The 18,928-nt window shown below is 41.9% G+C and overlaps 2 protein-coding genes across 7 annotated transcripts in view; one reads left to right on the top strand and one right to left on the bottom strand.

Annotated features, from left to right (window-relative positions):
* Positions 1-17,449, top strand: part of METTL14 (methyltransferase like 14) — a 65,558-nt gene extending 48,109 nt beyond the window's left edge. For 2 of the 3 annotated variants that reach the window (XM_040584373.1, XM_040584356.1), the window contains one exon: positions 1,144-2,641. In XM_040584373.1, the coding sequence (XP_040440307.1) occupies positions 1,144-1,457 (314 nt within the window). In that variant the 3' untranslated portion in view covers positions 1,458-2,641. Of the gene's footprint in view, positions 1-1,143; positions 2,642-13,969; positions 14,056-17,381 lie in introns of those variants that run through there. The other variant, XM_040584362.1, reaches the window with a different exon arrangement.
* SEC24D (SEC24 homolog D, COPII coat complex component) overlaps positions 5,334-18,928 on the bottom strand; it is a 64,110-nt gene continuing 50,515 nt past the window's right edge. For all 4 annotated transcript variants that reach the window (XM_040584310.1, XM_040584328.1, XM_040584320.1 and 1 more), the window contains 12 exons: positions 18,139-18,330; positions 17,398-17,491; positions 14,871-14,987; positions 14,224-14,394; positions 13,458-13,554; positions 12,694-12,839; positions 10,863-11,001; positions 10,301-10,419; positions 8,758-8,937; positions 8,044-8,235; positions 7,428-7,517; positions 5,334-7,032 (listed from right to left, as the gene is read on the bottom strand). In XM_040584310.1, coding sequence (XP_040440244.1) covers positions 6,892-7,032; positions 7,428-7,517; positions 8,044-8,235; positions 8,758-8,937; positions 10,301-10,419; positions 10,863-11,001; positions 12,694-12,839; positions 13,458-13,554; positions 14,224-14,394; positions 14,871-14,987; positions 17,398-17,491; positions 18,139-18,330 — 1,678 coding nt within the window. In that variant the 3' untranslated portion in view covers positions 5,334-6,891. The remainder of the gene's footprint in view (positions 7,033-7,427; positions 7,518-8,043; positions 8,236-8,757; positions 8,938-10,300; positions 10,420-10,862; positions 11,002-12,693; positions 12,840-13,457; positions 13,555-14,223; positions 14,395-14,870; positions 14,988-17,397; positions 17,492-18,138; positions 18,331-18,928) is intronic.

Genomic DNA, 18,928 nt, shown 5'->3' with positions numbered 1-18,928 from the left:
TGGAGGGGGCCGTTCTGTAGAAAGAGACGTTCGGGTATTACTTCAGTGCCGCTGCGGGTGAATGCTCATGCGTTAATGTCCCGCAGGGTCAGCTTAGTCTGATTCAGCTTTTGTATTTTTTAAATGTGGTGGTCACCCTGGAATTGCATTACATACTTCAAATCCTGTACTCATCACAGATCCTCACAGTGCTCTGTGAAGTATGAAGTCCTAAACCACCCCACCCCTTTTTTTCTTTTTTTTTTAATGTGCAGGAAGCAAGGTAAATGTTACATAAATTCCCAAGGTAAAGAGAGCAATGATATTGGTTTGATTTTTTTTTTTAATTCTTCTTTTCCTTATAAGCATGTTTTTGAGTCACTGAGCTACATTTTTCTTCATTAATATATGATACAACTGAAAATTGAATTCCCACCGATATTGTTAAGTGGTCCGAGTCCCACTTTATGTCCGAACACTACTTTAGCTCATAATATGAAAAGGAATGTGCTTGTTTTAAATGTCTGCCTGCCTTGATTCACTTGGTGTAGCTGAGGTGCCCCCGAATGTTTGCGCATAGACAGGTTAATTTAACTCTTTAGGCTCTATTTTCGTATCATGTGGGCTTCAATGGAATTGTTATTTTATTGTGTTTCCAGGTCTGTGCTTCCAGCATGCTGTGCTCCTACGTGCATTGTCACAGCTGGTTTCTGGAGACAAAATTATCTAACCCAAGTTTAAATGGCTTTTAAAAAGGGGAGAAGGAGGAGGAGGATGGTCTTTTTAAACTGGATGAATTTACTGATCAGGTTTAGTCTGGTCTCAGAGGGGCTTGAAAACATTGTGGTGGTGTAAGAGCAAGTAGGAAGGAGGGAGAAGGGGACTTACAAAACCACAGTGTGAATGTTCCCATAGCCATGTGTAAAGAAAAAAAAATAATAATGAAAAAAAAAAGCCCTTCTCCAAAGAAATGCCAAACTAAAATCTCAACTTTTCAACAACTCTGGTGTTTCCAGAGGTGACCTTTTCATTCCATTCAGTACAGGGGACACGTGGACAAGTGTCTCTTATCACTAGAGTGCTCATTTACTAGGAAACAGACAGTAATGGCCTTGGAGCGTGGAGTTTGTTCTTGCTTTTGTTGACTCTGCTTTTGTTCCCCAGGTTGGCTGACCGTAGGCCCCACCCTCACAAACAGCAATTTCAATGCAGAAACGTACTCTTCATACTTCACAGCTCCGAATTCGCACCTGACCGGCTGCACGGAAGAGATCGAGAGACTTCGGCCCAAGTCCCCGCCACCCAAGTCCAAGTCTGACCGTGGAGGTGGTGCTCCACGGGGAGGAGGAAGAGGAGGCACTTCAGCAGGCCGAGGAGAAAGGGGCAGAGAGCGGAACAGAACTAACTTTCGGGGTGAGAGGGGTGGCTTCAGAGGGGGGCGTGGAGGTACCCATAGAGGAGGCTTCCCCACCCGCTGATGCCTGGTCGGTAATCGCTCCTTCCCCCAGGCCTATGCCTCACCTCTGATACTTTTTCTTAGTCTTGTTTTTGCTAAAGTGATTTATTCTGGGGACTCAGGCTAGAGGACTGTTAATGGTGTGTTCGGTGCGAGCGGTGGCAGATGGCCTGCCCTCAGTGAGCGGCTGCACTTGCCTCACCTGCCCCTGATGGTGCTGAGCTCGGCCTCCGGACAGCTACTGGTTGGCAAATTGGGCACGCCGTTTCTTCCAAGCACCGATAGGACTGAAGATCCTTGCTCTTCCCTTCAGAAACTTGAAAGATGTGGGCTTTTTGAAACTCATTTCCTTCCGAACATGGATTCCTCTTCCTTTAGAGGGTCAGGTCCGAACTGGCTCGGATTAATATGATGGAAAGGGCAGGAAGCGCAGTGCCCAATTGCATGGCCGTAGCAGACTTACTCTCTTATTCATGGAAGAAAAAGTCTGTGTCTTTATTGACACCTGTTTTAACTCCTCTGAAACCAAGGAGCAAACAATAAATAGAATTCTATTTTTTCTTATTTGGTTTAAATTTCCCAAATTATTCCTGGGAATAGGGAACACATTTATTTTTCATTTGTGGTGTTTGTTCTCATGTCTGGAGGGGGGAGAGTGGTAATGCTGTGCAGTCATGTGTTGTGTTTCACGGAAAGGAAGAAGCTGTGTACGGTCCGGAACTTCTGTGTAGGTCTGGATTGCTCCTTGAGGAGAGCTTTTCACCCAGAATCTGTTCATAATAGCCTTGTTCTTTGGTAGGGAAACCCGGTTTTATTGGCAAGTAGTAGACCTTGTTGGAGGTCGTATGGGAACCGTGAGGTGATGTGAGTGCTTCCTGAAAGGGTCACCTGGGCAGCGAGGGTGTGGTGATCAAACGGGGGGCTCTGCTTTGCCTGTGGGCCGCTGGTGGCCAGCTCCAGAGTACAGCGTGGAAAGCAAGCAGCTCGCTTCGGTATGTGCAGTGTTTGTGTTTAGCAGAACCACAACTCTGAACTTCTCGGTCCATACGTGGTAGACTGAACGAACCTGGCTGTTGACATCTCAGGCTTAGGTGTGGCTTTTTGAAAACTGGCTTTTAAGTATCACAGTGTTTCTCTGTTGAAGCCTAGCTTTTAAATAACTGTCCTGTAAAGTGGTGGATTATTAAACTTGTTTATCAAAGCTAATGTTGAAATACTTTTCTTAATATTTTGTGGGTTTGTTCTCCTTGACTTTTTGGAATTGCTAAGTTTTACCACGGTTTCCTCCCTGCTGTTGTAAAAGATCATGAAATCTTAGCACAGACTTTTGTAGGGGTGGTTAGCTCCACGGCCTCAGCAGTGTGCTTGGTATGGGCCTGCTGAAGTGCAAACAGCTCGTCTGTGGTTGACCGTTTGTTTCTTGTTACACATGCACACCTGAAGAGCAGCTGGATTTGGGGGCGGGGTGTTTTAGGGGTAGTGCTGATGCAGTGGCCTGCCCGAGACCGCATGGAACAGCAGCTGGCAGAAGTGTCACAGGAAGAAAACTTCCTCATGCTTTTGCCGTAATCAAGTTTTTACTTGAGAAGTAAATGCTGGAGGTGCTTAACCTTAGGAAGGTTGCTTTTGTGCTGCTGGGTATCTCTTGAATCTCTCTCTTTTTTTTTTTTCTCCCCTGTTAGTAGATGATGTTGATTCCCATTTCCAGCCTTTAATTACATGTCCATAGCTCAGTTCAGTGCACAGGCTGCTCTAACATAGATCAGGCTTACACTGAAGAGGAGACTCAAAAATAACTGGTTGAGATGTGCATCTGTATCCGTTTGCAAAAGTTGGGGTGCTGCTCAAGATGTCAGTGACTTGGGAAATTAATTGCACGTGGTCTTGTAAAAAGAATTCCACTAAATAAATCCCGCTTGATTGTGCAGAGTTAGATTCTTCATTTTTTTGCCCTCCAAGCTGAAACAGCTAAAGTGTAGTGTAAGGAAAAAAGGATACTGCACCAGAGGGTGCTAGATTGGATCTACCTGGCTGGGCCAACTTCTCCAGGGAAATGTAATGTACACGTTGTTAACAAGCAACTGACTGTACTTTTTTAACTGAGGTTAACAGACAAGGAGATAGAGCTTTCCACACAGCCCCTGTGATGGGATACCGGCCGGCCATAATCTGAAGGTGGTGGTTCACCAGTGGTAGGTTGCCTGTCAAGGTAAGACAGTAGTGCCTGGGTACTCGCAGCTGTGGAGGTGATACTTGGAAAATCCCGTAGTATTTTTGTATTAGTTATACAGTAAAAACATGAGGACATTTTTTAAACATTGTTATTTGGACCATAGCTAAAGTGGTGTCTAGAGATGAAAAGCTTTTAATTTCATTACCAGTTTGTCAGTTAATTTCTCAGTTGCAATGCTTTAATAGGAAGCTAAAGCTCATGATCAGTGAACTGATGAATACTTTTATTTACCACAATGAAGACTGACTTGGAGATAAAAAAAATAAGTTTCTTCTCCAATTTTATGAAATGCATGAAGCCACCAGTCTTGACGGGACGGCTGTCTAGCTCTTGTCTCACTGTTCTGGGAGAGGCTTCTAGCGCTTTGAATATCTTAGACCCTGTATGAATTAAGTGAAGGATTTGATAATGGCACTGACAAGATACTGGAGTTATCTTGCTCCATGGAGTGGGAACTGGTCTGAAAATTAAAAGACGAGTTGTGATTTGACAATGGGAATTAAATGGCATTAAGTGATGAATTTTAGATACTCAAATATTTGTTTTAAAAACTTGGAGGGAAAAGGAATATCCAGAATGCACTTTAGAAAAGAACTAATGAAGACTTCAAGCCAAATTTATTTCTTGAATGATCCTTGTTTTAAGGATACATTGAGTAACTAAAAGTGACAGACCAACCCACAGTTTGTGTGTACAGTAGAAAAAACAATTTCTCCTTCCAGAATCAGTAAAGTCAGCGGCAACTGTATTGTTCTCATGGCAGTTGCCCAGTGTAATGGGATGAAGGTCAACTTACCAACGTGGAGGAAAGCTCACTAATCCTTGTCAGGTTATGGTCGTTCTTGTGGGTGTTAAAGCAAGCAGGTAAGTTCTGCGGTGAAACTTGAAGTAATTACAACTATTGCAGCAATTGCAAAGGAAAAAAAAGAAAAAAGACCTATACTATAAATCAGAGTTGAATATTACAGTCCTGCCATTTATGCTGGAGACAAGACTTGCACCTGCAGTATGTGTGGTAACTTCCATGACTGCTGCATCGACATGTCTGTATCTCTGTGCTGGCTTAGCCATGGTGATGTCCTCATGTAGGTAAAATTAACTGCATGTGAAAGGCTGGAGCACTGACGAATTAGCTGTGCACATGTAAATAGCTTTGTCTTACTGCAGCTTGGTTCTATGTAGCACCGCTGTGCCTGAAATCCCGGTGTTCCCTTGGCTTTGCCAGTGCGCAGTGGCATCTAGGCTTCGCTCCAGCCGTCTGGGTGTGAAGGGGGTTGCCCAAAAGCAGCTGGTCAGTGGTGCTTGCGTGGCCTGCGCTGGCCAAGGAGAAGATGCCTGCAGCTCTGGCGCAGACACAAGCTTCGGGCCATTGGCAAACTCCATGGAATAAGGTAAGGAAATGGGTTCTGGGCAAGCGTGGCTGCGGCTGTCTAGGTGAGCAGTTCCCCAGTTTCCTGCCTCTGAGGGGACACTCCCATGCGCTGCAGTTGACACGGACTTGGTTCAGCAGGGCTGGAGGGCAGGAACCCTGAGGCCAGTATTTGTTGCTAGCTGTCCTAAAGCAGCCTCTGTCCTGACATGGGGTATAGTTCAGATGCTACAGTTTTAAGAGGTGCTCAAGAGCTTTTGGTAGAGAAAGAGCATTAAAAAAAATGAAGATAACAGTTTCAAGAATAAACATACATGATGATTATATTTAATAATTGCTTATTTCTTTATACATAGAGTTGCTGGTGTCACTTTACAAAGTACACTGCTTTGGAATGGCAACAAATACTTTTTACAGGGTAGTGTTCAGCTAAAAAGTGCTTGTCTTGGTAGCTGAATTCAGTCCGAGGATCCTTTTGTGATATAGCCACTTATTTCAAGAGCTTTCAGTCAATGCACACAGATAAAACTGTTTCGATAAGCTGTCAAACTAAAAAATATGCATCCTGACTGCTTATCATCTTGGATATTACAACGACTAAGTAGCAACACTATCATGTCTAAAGGCACTTTTTTTTTAATGAGTCCCAACTCTTACCCTTACTTTTGAGGGTGTTTTGCTTTCTCTGAAACACAGATTTTTGTAATGAGCTTTTCAGGTTTGGAAAAGTTCAAACCTCACGTGCAGAGGCACTGGTCCTAAAGATACAAACTGATGAAGTATCTGAGGTAAACAGCTCTTCCAAAGACTTTGGCTTCTAAATTCTACCTTAAATATTGAGATTAGCAGAGGCTTATTTCTCAAAGTGGTGACTGTTGAATAAATCAGTCATGCGAGAGGAGGTCACTGTAATAGAACTGGTATTAAACAAGAGGCTTGCTTTTTATAGCACCACAAACCACCTTTGGTTAATATGTCAACTGTCCTTACCGTTGACCTGCCACTGAAATTCTGAGGGACAGATGTTATCAAAGTTGTATTGGGAATATTCCAGTTAGCAAATGTACTAAATACAATGTTTGATTTCTAAAATGCAATTAAATAGTATGCTAAATTAATTGCTGCCCTTAACACTCGAGACGTGTACCGTAACAGTGCAGCATTATTGGCCAAACTGATTGGTTGATTACTGTTCTTCCTGTGGTCCGTTGCTGTTAAGTTTCCTCAAGTCCAGTTATAAATGAAGGTGTCTCTGTGTCCTGGATAATGCCGCGTGTGGAAGGTGACCCAGAGCTCCGTTTCTGTAGAAAGTAATACTTGTCCCTTCCAGGAAAAAGGATTACTTTTTAGAGATTAGCTTTCTGTGAAGAAGTACTCAACATTGAACCACATGATTACTACAAATCTGACTCAACTGTATGCCTTCACTTAGAAAAAGCAGTGTTTTTTAATTTTTTTCCACTTCTGTATAAGTTTTTAGCATGTTTCCTGGCTCTTGTACAACTTAACGACTAGCAAAAGGAGTAATTAAAGAGTTTTCTAAATTGATAAATGCATATCATATGCTTTGAAGTGTTGACAGTTTGAAATCTGGCAATCCACTAAGAGAAAGAGTCAGGACTCCCAGAAGATTAATACCTGAGTGCAGAACTTCCTATCCTACAGCTCAATAAGTAAGCTAAATACTCAGAGAGAGGATGTGTGAGGTGAAACTGTACAAAAAGAGCACAGCAAAGGTTCACTAAAGCACAGCAGAATATTCCTCTGGCTGCAGTGGAGCTGTGGGCCAGCCTTCAGGCACCAGTGACTGTCCCTCTTAGAAAATAAGGAAAGATGAATTATAATTGAGTTTCCTTAACTGAGCAGCTGGCAGATCTCCTTGTGAACACAGCATAAGAAATCCACGTAAGAAGGCCCTCCATAAATACTCTTGTCTTCTACTAGGAACTGTCGGAAAAGCATCTCTGGCTGCTCCCGCTGTTTCACTATAACCAGCTGAAAAGATAAGAGATGTGTATTTTTAGGATATAGTTATACCACATGGCAGTACCCTCTTCCTCTGTCTATTACCGTATGCTGCTGGGGGCAGGCTGGGAACCCAAACTAACCAATCTCTCTGTTCCAGTATTTATGAATACAGGAGAGAGACACTAGTGTGAATTGAGGTTTCCAGGTTTAAAATGGTAACCTCGAGACTCTACTACCTCTGAACAGTTTCTTTTGATTAAGAATGGGCACATTTGAGATGCTTGTGCCTACAGTGCATGCTGGAACTCACTGCTGAGGTAGAGGAAAATTCCTGGTGTGGAAAAACTTTTATGGTTACTGATGAGTTCTGTCAAAGCCGGTAGTGCTCTTCTGGAGAATGAGTTGAGGCAGAGAGAATTTACCTTCATAGTGTAGGGTTTCTGGCTCTGGATATGCTCCAGTATTGACTTCAGTTTCTTAGAAAATGGATTGTCCAGGTCAGGCAGCGATGTCTGTTGGGAGGAAAGCATGGCAGGTGGTTGTATTCCAGTCACATCTCTTTCTTAGGAATTTAGTCAAGGCTAGCTGCTGATACGCAAGTTACTGTGGATTTCATTCTAAACTGGGAGATGCCATCTCCTTCACAAAAATGTCTCTCATTTGTCTAAACCATTTTTCAATATACAATAATAACTATATGAAAATTCATTATCATGAGAAATGTCAACTATTGCAAAGTGCTTTATTCCAATTTCAGCAATACACATTCATTAGGACTTTCAGTATCTGCAACAGTGAAAATTTAAGAAGGTTTAAAAATGTTGTGAAAGCTTCTCTCCTGTAAGCTTTTACACTCTGAACACTTTACTAAACTTTTATGTATATTAAGACACTTCTGATGTCTTAGCACCTTCTGCTGGTCATCTGTTTCTGCCTTTAGTTCAATGATGAAAATCTACCTTAGTCGTTTCTCAGATTAGCAGCCTGGCCTTGCTAAATCATCAGTTCTGAAAAAGGGACTAGTCTCTGTCTACTCACAGCCTCCGCGCTGATGTGTGCAAAGGATGGCACGTTGAATAGCCCTTGGATGAGCTCGGGGGGCGCGCTGACTCCCAGCCACAGGAACAGACTCAGACCGTTGGCCAGAAGGAAGGCCCCTCCTTCTGACAGACGTTCCTCAGAGCAGCGGACAGCAGCTGGGACAGTGTCACTTTTCAGGTCCAGGCTGTGCTGTGGGGCAGAAATGCACAGGCGTTGTGGACTTGGTAACTTCAAGATGACTAAAGCTCTTAGTAGATACTGAAAAGTAACTATTGAAAGGTTTAGTACATCTTAGTGGTTCCTTTCCCGATTAGAGGAATTGGAAATCAAACCGCCTCTTCTTTTCCAGTTACCACACTGTGTGCAAAGGGACACCTGACGTCAGTGGGGAGACACTTGCACACTGTATTGATCTTTACTGAAGCTGGCATCTTTCATTAACCTGGACAAAAACCTTGCTAAAAGTACAGTGAGATTCTGTGAGCATGCTGATGACTGACAGCGTTACTTTTCCATTACGCTAGAGGTTCCATCCTCCCTCCTCAATGTAGTTCAACTATTAATTACACCACAGTAAAAACATAATCCAGCATGGTAGTGTAACACTTGCCCAGGAGACAGAATCTTTTCTGCATCTGCGCAATTATAAAACCACAGCACAGTGCAAATGGTTCCCCTGAAAATGAGCAGCTGTGCAGACAACATACTCACAATGGGCAGGAGCTGCGGATAGAAGAACAACTGTGTGTCGGCCACCCCCATAGCCATGACCAGCTGCCGATGGTAAGCTCTCTCGTCGGTTGCAATTTCTGGCCTGCCAACTAGCACACAGCTCTTCAGCAGACAGTTCATGTACACTGGCAGCACCTTCATTGCATCCGGAAGGATGAGCTGAGAGGCAGAGGAGGTGTGTTAGTTAATAGAGCCCATGTGCTTGGGAACGAGACCTGGACTTTCAAACATTTAAATAAACCGCTGCTTGTTTTCTTTGATTAAAGAGGAAAAAAGCCTAGAGAACTACTTTGTATGTGCCATTTCAAATCAGACAGGACAGGTCTGGATGTGAATAAATTCCAGTTTTTGATTACTGGAAGCATTGCATGGTATGCAAAAGCCTTAGTCTTCTCCAAGCTGAACTGTCAGTACGTAGAGAGGGATAATGTAAAAGGAAACAACTGTTGCTTTTCCTAGAGCACTGAATTTTAAGTCATACAATTAGGATGTGCCAATAATTCTAATCTATACGTTACATTCAAAAAGAAGAATTACCAAATACAGTTCAGAAGAGATTAAAAAAATAATCTAAATCAGATGCTTCCAACATTGTCAGTCCCTTGCCCTTCCTATTAACTTCAGCATTAATCTACAAACCTGCCAGCTGTTGTTCAGAAGTGTCAAAGCCAACCATTCCTGCCCTCTATTACAGTGTCCCAAATTAGATTTTCCTGCAACTCAGGAATCCCCATCGCCTTTAGAAGGTAAAATTCAAATACTTAGAGGATTTGGATTTAGTTCAGCCATCTTTGGGTAATTGTTTGAAACAGAAAAAGACTTGTTAGAGAGTTGCTGAAAGGATCTGAAAACACTTAACTGTTGGTTCAGTCAGACCTCCCCAAATGTTCTGAATATATAGAAGAACAGGCTGAAAATAATAGCAATGCCTTGACAGAATCTTCCATTAGCGTGCAATATAAGTAATCAGGTTCCAGAGCTTCTACCTACCCTTAGTAAATAAAGGAGTTAACAGACTGTTACCTTAAGCACCATGGATTTCTAGCCACTTTGCCACCCGCCCCGGCTCCCGCCCCCGGAGTTTGGCCCCATCTAGACCTCAGGTATTTGTCATTCCAGCACACCTGAGACACCTACCTACAAATTCAGATTGTTTGCTAAGATAATGTTATTTTCATTTTTTAACACCAGCGTCTTATTTGTCAAAAATTAGAATACTGAAATCTTTAACAATGTAAGAAGAAAACAGGAAAGCTTTGTGAGTCAGCCTGTAATTCCAGCAGGAAGGAAGAGGCTGCCTCAGCTCCTCTGTGTGAATACGATCATCAGTGGCCTCAGTGGCGCTGCCATTTGTTCATCCTCCGTGTGTTGTAATTGCCACCATTGAATCCCACCTGTCATTCATTATATTTGAAAGAAAAGGGGAAGTCTGTCCTGAAATTTCCCTTTCTGGCACTGCTGATATTGCAGGGGTGATCGCTCAGCTGTGGCAGGGGGAGGGCTGAGTTCAGATGTGTTTTACCTGGCTTACTGCTGACGGGCTGGCACAGTTCTTCCTGTAGCATGCCAGCATGTGAGCTGTCTGGCTCACCAGGATCTCTCTGACCGTCTTCAGTGGCTGGCTTAGGATGGCTTTAAAAGCTACAAGCACAGAAGAATAAAAGAGCGTGCTAAAGATGGACACATACTCTTGAACTATCTATATTCTGCTAGCTTCTGGTTTTACTAACCTGATGGCTATGGCTCTTTAATTTTAGCCTTGTTTTACAGACAGCATCTTGGAGGATGGTGATTCACCTTTGCCAACGCCCACCCCCCAAACCTCCAACACTATGCGCTAGGATGTCCATTCTATACTGTGCCTATACCGTTTGTGCATTACATATTCCTGGCTAACCTCACAAGCACTACTTGCATGGCAGTATGGCAACAATATCTAATACATTGTCTTTTCAATCGTATAATACTTAAAAGTTGCTTGGGCTTGGAGCAGGCAAATTCCCCCCTAGGTAATCACTTCAGTTCCCTTCCTTCCACCCCCCCAAAGTAAAAAAGGAAACTAAATCAGTCTGTTATAGCTTTACCTGACTTAGCAAAGAAGTTGATAAGCGCATCTGTCTCACAAGTCTTGTAGACATCAGCTAACTGGGAGCTACAATTTAAACCTATATTGTGTATGCGAAGTCTTCTCTGTCCGCTTACTGATGTGTAAAGGACAGCACACTGCAACAGAGGAACAAATTAACATTTATTTTAAAATAAAAAGCTGTCGTGCAAGAGCCACCTACTTTGTGCGTAAAAGGCACGTAATTACTTCTGAAGATGGCTTTGCCTTGAAATGCTGCTGTCCTCTGTAGGACCAACAGACCTGTATTTTTAACGGAAGTATATTACACATTATAAAAGTCACTAATCTTAAAATTATAAAAAATATTATGACTGATGGAAAGGGTTATTACTCTCACTTGTTACACCCTGATGGCATCATCTGAAAAAAAGAGACCACTGAATGTAAATTGGTTAGTTATTAATTGTGTAATGTCTGAACAGTTCAAATAACTATCTGAAAAGACATAATAGGAGAGCTAAAGAAGCTTGCTGAGAAGTACTCTGCCCATCACATCAGCTCTTGGTAAAAACACTGCAAGAAAAACTTCCCCATCTTGAAAAGCTGAGTGGTTCTTTTTACATGGGTAAGTTGCTTATGAAGCGACATGAGAGATTCTGCTAACCCATGTATCCTGCATCTACCGTGGGCTTCCATGTTAAAAATATAGGGTGTCATTTAAGAATTCCCTTACGACTCCAACGCTACTTCAATGTAATGTATGACCCAAAGCCTGCAGGGCAAACGCAGACCCAGGGTACTGTGGTCTGCCTTGCATTAGGTACTTCCACAAGTAGCTGTCATATGAAAGAGCTGTAAATGCAACATCTGCATGGCGTATGTAGCAGCACCATGGCTCTAGGCAGCAGCATTTCAACCATACCAAACTGGCTGTTTCACGGTGCTGTATTCATACAGGGCTTAACTGCTGACATATGAAATGTATTTAATACTAAAACTAAGAGCCAACTAGCTGGCAAACTAAAAGGCAAGCAGAACAGAAAAAGTTCAGATAATTGTGTGGCTTAAAGTTTAAAACCTTGCAAAGCTATAACATTTTCTGTCATTAAACAAAAAAAAGGTCATGACTACACATCTAGAGGAGTAAAAAACCACCTCCCATTATCTGGCAACAGGTGGGATGCTCCCTGACAAAAGATGTTTCACAAGTCTGCTGGCCATTTACGCAGAGAAATATCAGTTATTGCCCAAGTGGCGTTTCTGGGAACCGTTGCACTGTGGACTAAGGCAGGAAGAAGCGAGTGCTGTGGGGCTCTGAGCACTCCTGTGCCTCGGACCAAGGGAGCAGGGCAGCCAGGTGACCATTTGCAAGGGAGAACTGTCACTGCACAGATCCCATCGCTGGTGGGTCCTGGGAAGTCCTAGGGTCAGAAGTGATGTTCGCAACAGAGAGCTGCTCTTGAACAGAGGTGTCACAAGGAATGCCACAGCAATAGCGGTTTCCCTAGAAGCGGTAACAAATCCTGTACTCCAAATAAACTTCCTTAGTGAAACAGACAAGAATCACAGCTGACGAGGACTCAGTGTGCATTTAGAAAGCATTTTGGTATCCCTGAATAGAACATGCGTGAACACACTGACTGTGGTGAGAGGCATTGTTTGTGCTTCTGAGGTGAGATGCAACCTTTGGCTAGTTAATTAAAATCTTTATTACTAGTATTATGTCATTAGACTCTGTGCAAGCTGTGCCTTGCTCCCATCAGTCCTACACTAATTTTTTCTGTTAAGGCTGCAGAAATTCTTGCTCACAATTTCGTGATGTTACATGTATGTAAGTGTTTTCTTACCTGAATTAGGGCTCCACTGTCTTCATTCAATTTGTCATCATGTTTGAACTCCACTGTCACTGCCTTGTCACAGTCAACTGCTGCCATCTCCACATCTGTGGTGTTGTTCATGTAAATGGCACCAAAGAAGTCTGTAGCCCTGAAGCCTACATCCAGATTAAAACAAAACAACTTTGTTAAGAAATGGCAAATAAAATTCACATTATTTTGTAACTTTCTTTTTATGGTCAGACAATTTTGCCAACTGAAATGGGAACTGTGTTCCCTCAGGGATTTGCAGCCTCAGGGGGTCCCTCCAACTGCCCTTGCCGATGGCAGTTTTTGACAGTTGGGTGAGAAGAAGAAGCTGCTGGGTCACGGGTCTGCACTGTGACTCCAAGCCTACCCAGGACTCTTGGCCTGGCCACTATGTGTCTGTGAAAAGTAGACACAGCAATGTCATTTGAAGTATGAAAATGAAGGAACATGTAAATGTGAACATGTAAGTGTCCAGCAGCAACACGTTTTTATACAACTCACTTGCAATCCAAGATGTATGTGTAACAATTAGAAGCCTTACCCGTATTTGAATATTAATTATTATGGAGATACATAAAGGAATGACATTTTCATGCATTTTATCAGTTTATGCAGTTACCTTTCAAGAGGCACATAAATGAAGGTAAAAGTTTGCCTAATCTTACAAGTGATCTGTGCAGCACTGTTATTTGAAATTATGGATTGTCATACGCATTAATATTTTCATTCCCAGCCGGTACTGTTACCTGTACTTGTCCGAACCCTCATTATTGCATCAAATCCCGTCTTTTTTTCGATGTCCTTCCTGAGGTCACTTAAGAACTGCGGGCTGTCAGCACTGAGCTAGAAACACAGAGCAAAAGCGGCGTTGCAGTTGGCCACTGGATGGCAGAAGCACAGCAGAAACCCAGCCTGCTCCCGCCCCGTGACCCCACCAGCAAATCTGTACTGTTCACACTGAACATCTCTCGTTTCCTTTCAAAAAGATTTTTTAAAAATGTTGATTGTTGTTTTGTTAACAATCCAATTATCCCCAGCGACATCCATCCTTGCCCTTAACCTTGCTGTCTAGCTAGGGTTTATGGCATAGCCTTAGGGACCAGAGTAGCCTTGCTGACTCCACAAAAAATGCTTTTGCAGGTCAGCTCCTGACACGAGAAAGTCCCCTTCTCCCCAGAGAGACACTCGTGAAATTTTAAACAAGTGTTACAGCTTTTCTGGGGGTCTTCTTCATAAACATTTTTTCTGTATATACCAGATCAATGGACTTCCCCAACTGTGATGCCAGCAAGTTTCAGTAAGCAAATTTAATGTTGAAACAGACCAGCTTACTGCTGTTTCAAGGTAAGTATTTGAGCCTGATCTGTAATCTCAAAGTTTGAATTTTATCCCCTGGATTTCATAAGTTTTCTAGCATCACTACTTTTATGTTAAATGTCAAAGCACATGCTGAAACAAAAGAAAAACAACAAATCCCCAGGTGTTACTATCTGAAAGGCAGGAAACCTGTACCTGGAAATTGTTGTACTTGTACAATGTTCCTCCAGTGTACATTGTGACAAGACCCATGGAGGCTACGTCCACATACTGATTCGGGAAGAGGAACAAGTTCACGCAACAGCCATTAGCCACACAGTCCCTGGCTAAGGCCTCGTAAGAATTCACCTGGGGCTGGAAGAGTGTCTGCAGAGAATTACAAAATACAAGCATCGTAATGTTAGATACCATTGGTAGCCAACCGCAACCCAAACGCCCACTTGAAGAACAGAAGTTTGCAGTGGAATTTTTAAGCGAGGGCATGGATTTGATTAAAACCATGTTGCCCCTGCCCATAACACCCGCATGCAGCGAACCAACTCGGTACGTTCTCAGAGAACTAAGTCGCTGAACAGGCAGCAGCAAAGGCTCTGGGTGGGCGGAATCACTTCCTGCTGGGTGGTTTCCTTCACTGATTGATAGGAATGGCTGCTCTACTGTAGCTGGGCTGTGGGGTCCTGCAGGGCCAGGATCAATACATCACTGGGGCACAGTCAGAATGGGACCATTATATAATTAAACAACACATCTTTGTAAAAGAAAATAAATGAAAAAAGATAGAGGCCCTATTAGAGAAATTCAGTGTAATCGCAGCCTCTGGTTAACTCGATAGTAGAAAATACCTTTTCTTTATCTGTATTGAGTAGTTTTTTGTCATCTCTGTTTCTCAGCTTTCCTGGTGCCTCTGCAGTTGGCAATGAAGAATGGAAGATAAACAATTTTCCAGCACATTCTGCAGCCTGTCTCAAAGACACCATATTGACATATTTATTACTACAAACATAAACAAGCCTAATTTTCATACATTGTGGTATCTCAGAAAGTAAACTTTCTGCAAGTTCCTCAGAGATAATTCATTTAGAGACTCAAAACCTGATGGAAGTAAATCCCAAAACGAACTGGGAAATTTATGGCAGTAAATAACTTAGTCTAGCACCCAGAGATGTTTGCTGACACATTGTTACAGTAATTTCTACATAGGAATCTAAAATCTTGATGAGCAAACCTAGAAGTACCTCTCCCAGAGACTTTCCAATTGGATACAAACATTATGCAACCAGTATCGAAAGTACAAATACTGAATTGGATAAAATAAAAAGGAAGCATAATTTAACAGAAAAATTATTTCTTCAGTTCAGGCACACTAGCCTTCACTGTATTTTTATACATGAGCCAAGTGTAACCTACACTAAAATGCAGGAGTATCAAAACTTGTGATGAGCATTTCCTCCTGTCACTAAGACATGAAGTAACTGCCAGTTTTAATCCAGTTTTCTGTTCTTATTTAAAGAACGTGGTATTTACTGAGATTGCAAACTACTGACAGAAACCCCTGAATTCCAAAGGAAAAAGTAACAACAGTAGCAGTACCACAGGCATCTCTGTACTATTAACAAGCTATTCCACCAAAATTTAGAAAATCCAGTTTATCTGTTGAGCCAGCTAATAGGAACAAACAGAACAAAACAGAGTATTGCAGTTGGAAGGGGATCTATAACAATCATCTGCTCCAGCTGCCTGACCACTTCAGGGGTGACCAAAAGTTGCAACGAAGTGAAATGACAACTGATCAGCAATTTTGATGTTGTTGGGTGTTGAAGAAGCTGGGTGAAGGCAAAGGGAAAGAAGGAAGGAGGAAAGCGGGATTTGTCCTTCTCTTGCTCCAGATGTAACCACACGTCCAGGTTAAAACCACGCTACCCAGGACTACAGACACAAATCAGCTTTGGTGCTCTTTCTCCTCCAGATCTTAAGATGCTCACAAGATAAAGACAATCCACATTGCAAAATAAGCTACAGCATTCTTCTGGGAAAATGAGAAATCTCTTTGCGTGGCAGAAATGCAACTGAAGATAGTATCTTACTCCTAACAGAGCTGAAATTTCACCCCTAATATTTCAAGTATAGTTGTATTTAATCACAAATGCCAATTTCTTCGATTCCTTTTAAGAAACATTCTGCTGAAGACTGAAAGACTTACACTAAATACCTATCTCTCATGATACATATCAGGAATTACTGACATTGATTGCTTTTGACAAATTTTCTAAAATGTATATATATTATTTCTAAAAGTGTATTAAAATTAATATCAAATAGGAACACAATTCATTCTGTTCTTTTCAGACAATTTTTTCTTGAGCGCAGGTATATGTGCATTAACAATTCACCGTGAAAATCCTTACAAATTATAACTTCAAAATACTGAGCTAAATAAAAGCGTAAATAACAGCTGATTTCTTTTATAGCCAATATCAAGGGAAATTTACAGTTATGGTCCTTAATTTTGTTTTGTAGAAGTCAAGTATCAGGGAAGAGCATTCTGATGGAAGCGGTAACCAAATGCATGTTTTGCACATACACTTCTTGCAGTATGAATAAATAACAAGAAAACAGGTTTTAATTAAATATTTAAGAAACAGATTTGAGAAATATTGTGTATTTTCTGCCCCTACAAATCTTGTGGTGAACCGTGGTGGCATTCTTTTAATTGGCAGGGCTCCATCAGTATGTCAGCACTTTAGGGGATATCCCAGACATACAGAAAGCAACTGGGGATGCATCTTGACCTGTGGAATCATTTTCAGCTGTATTCAAGCTGTGAGAACTTGTCAGTTAAGTGGAAACTCTCCAACCCCCTACCAGAGTCGGTCAGAAATATCTCGTTCTGCACAAGAAATCCGCAGAAGCAGAACAGGCAGGGCAAAATCCTATCTCACACTGACTCTTTTCCTGCCCTTCACACATGCAAGGCCCAGATATCTGTGCAAACATCCAGAGTATCTATTAGTTCTCTTGCAGTAACAAACCACTTTATTTCTCTCAAATACTGAATGTGAAGCCAATTGCTGCTCCTCACCTTCTAAACATCCATTCTACGTTGAAAAGGCTCTAGGGACTGGTTTCCCTCAATAAGCAAAATCTGGGAACAGATGTTATGCTTGTCAGTTTTGACTAAAGCAGTTCAAATGTACTGGCAGAATAACAGAATATAGTGCTGGAAACAATCAGTGACTTTTTTTCCCCTAATTTTCCACTGTGATTTGTAGGAGGACTTGGGACTGGCTTTTAGCGTACGGAATTTCTGCAGCTTATCAAGTCTTATTCTGATCAAAGAGCTGCTTCTTTTACAGATAGGAACATTCTAACCTTCAGTGCCTCCATGCCAGCCTGGATCACAGGAGCGAAGATGGTCTCACTCTCATTGGTGTCTGCAAACATCTCTGGAATCTGGTCCAACAAGCTACAAGAGACAAAAGGATCAGTGTCTCAACTGGTTAGAGTATTTGGGATAATCCCCAAACATACCTTGCAACATACTGAGGCTTCACACAGGATTATGTTTTCCATGCAAATTGACATTTTAAAAAAATATGAACATTGAGTGCTCAGTTTCTTAGGATTCCAGCCAGAATAAAACAAGATACAAATTTTTAATTCTATGAGATGCATTATTTCAAAGCTGGTAACATAAAGGAACATGCCAAAAATAAAAAAATAGCTAAAAAGTAATGAGTTCTAGTGTGCTGTAAGGACTCAAGAGGCCTTAGATCATATCCAGGTGTGCATCATATACATCACAAGAGAAAAACCATGCAACATGGCACACAGCCACAATCCCCTCCTCCCACTTCTGAAGCAGCACAGCTGAAGATGCATGGTTTACACCTGGCCTAAATTTGCTTTCACATTCAGCACTGGGGGGTTGTTGATACCACATTTCCATTGCCTCAGAGGTGGAAATACATGACTTGAAGCATCTGTCGGCTTCCCAAGTACTTTAATAAATAAATGTACCCCCCCAAAAAACAGTAACACAATTGACTAAAAGGCATAATGTATATCATAAGCTTTCAGATCTTATTCTCATATGGAATAATTATACTTTACTTGATAACAACAGATCGCGATTCCTGAAAGTTAACAAGGAAACCATCCAGCAAAGGAACAAAAACTTCTCCAACATCTGAGACCACCATCATCTGAGGCTGCGCTAAGCTGCTTTTTACATTAAAGAAGTGGAGGACCTTGTTGTAAGTGACAAAACCAACTCGAATTGCTGAGGATTCTTCTTGCTCTTCTCTGTAAGAAAAACAAAACCAACTGGTTATAATTCTGAAATTCTGACCTTGCAATAAAAGCTCTCCTTTGAAGTGCAAGGCTGCTTTAAGATGGTTATCTGTACTGGCAGCCACAAAGCAAACAACCACCAAGCAGACGTACTGGCCTCAATCTTTGCCTTAGGTCAAGTTGAAACACCCTAATAAAATCAACTGATGTATTATTTACTTCTTTCAAAAAATATGTATTTATGTCAACTGTGCATCCCATCCAAGCAGGCAGAAGTCCCTAAGATAAAGAATAAACCATGTTGTCCTCAAAACACGGAAAAGAGAGAACAGGACAATTAGTTATCAGAAAACCAGCTTTATTTAGAATATATCCAGTGCCACTAACAATTGATGCCTTACAAGAATACTAACTTGAATAATGTCTGGTGACTTTGGAGGGTCAATCTCCTGCTTCAGCAGGTCTACTTTTAAGCTGCAGGAGCTGTTAGATCCCCCCTAGCTGCATATCACACAGAAAACACACTATAGAAATTAACTCATTACTTCTGGCAAGTTCCCAGGCCACACAAAGGTAGCAAATTGCTGCTGTGAGCTACACCTGCGGGAAT

This window comes from Falco naumanni, chromosome 1, assembly GCF_017639655.2.
Source record: "Falco naumanni isolate bFalNau1 chromosome 1, bFalNau1.pat, whole genome shotgun sequence".
NCBI lineage: Eukaryota > Metazoa > Chordata > Aves > Falconiformes > Falconidae > Falco > Falco naumanni.
The sequence above is the reverse complement of the archived record's forward strand: the minus strand, read 5'-3'. Positions and strand labels throughout refer to the sequence as shown.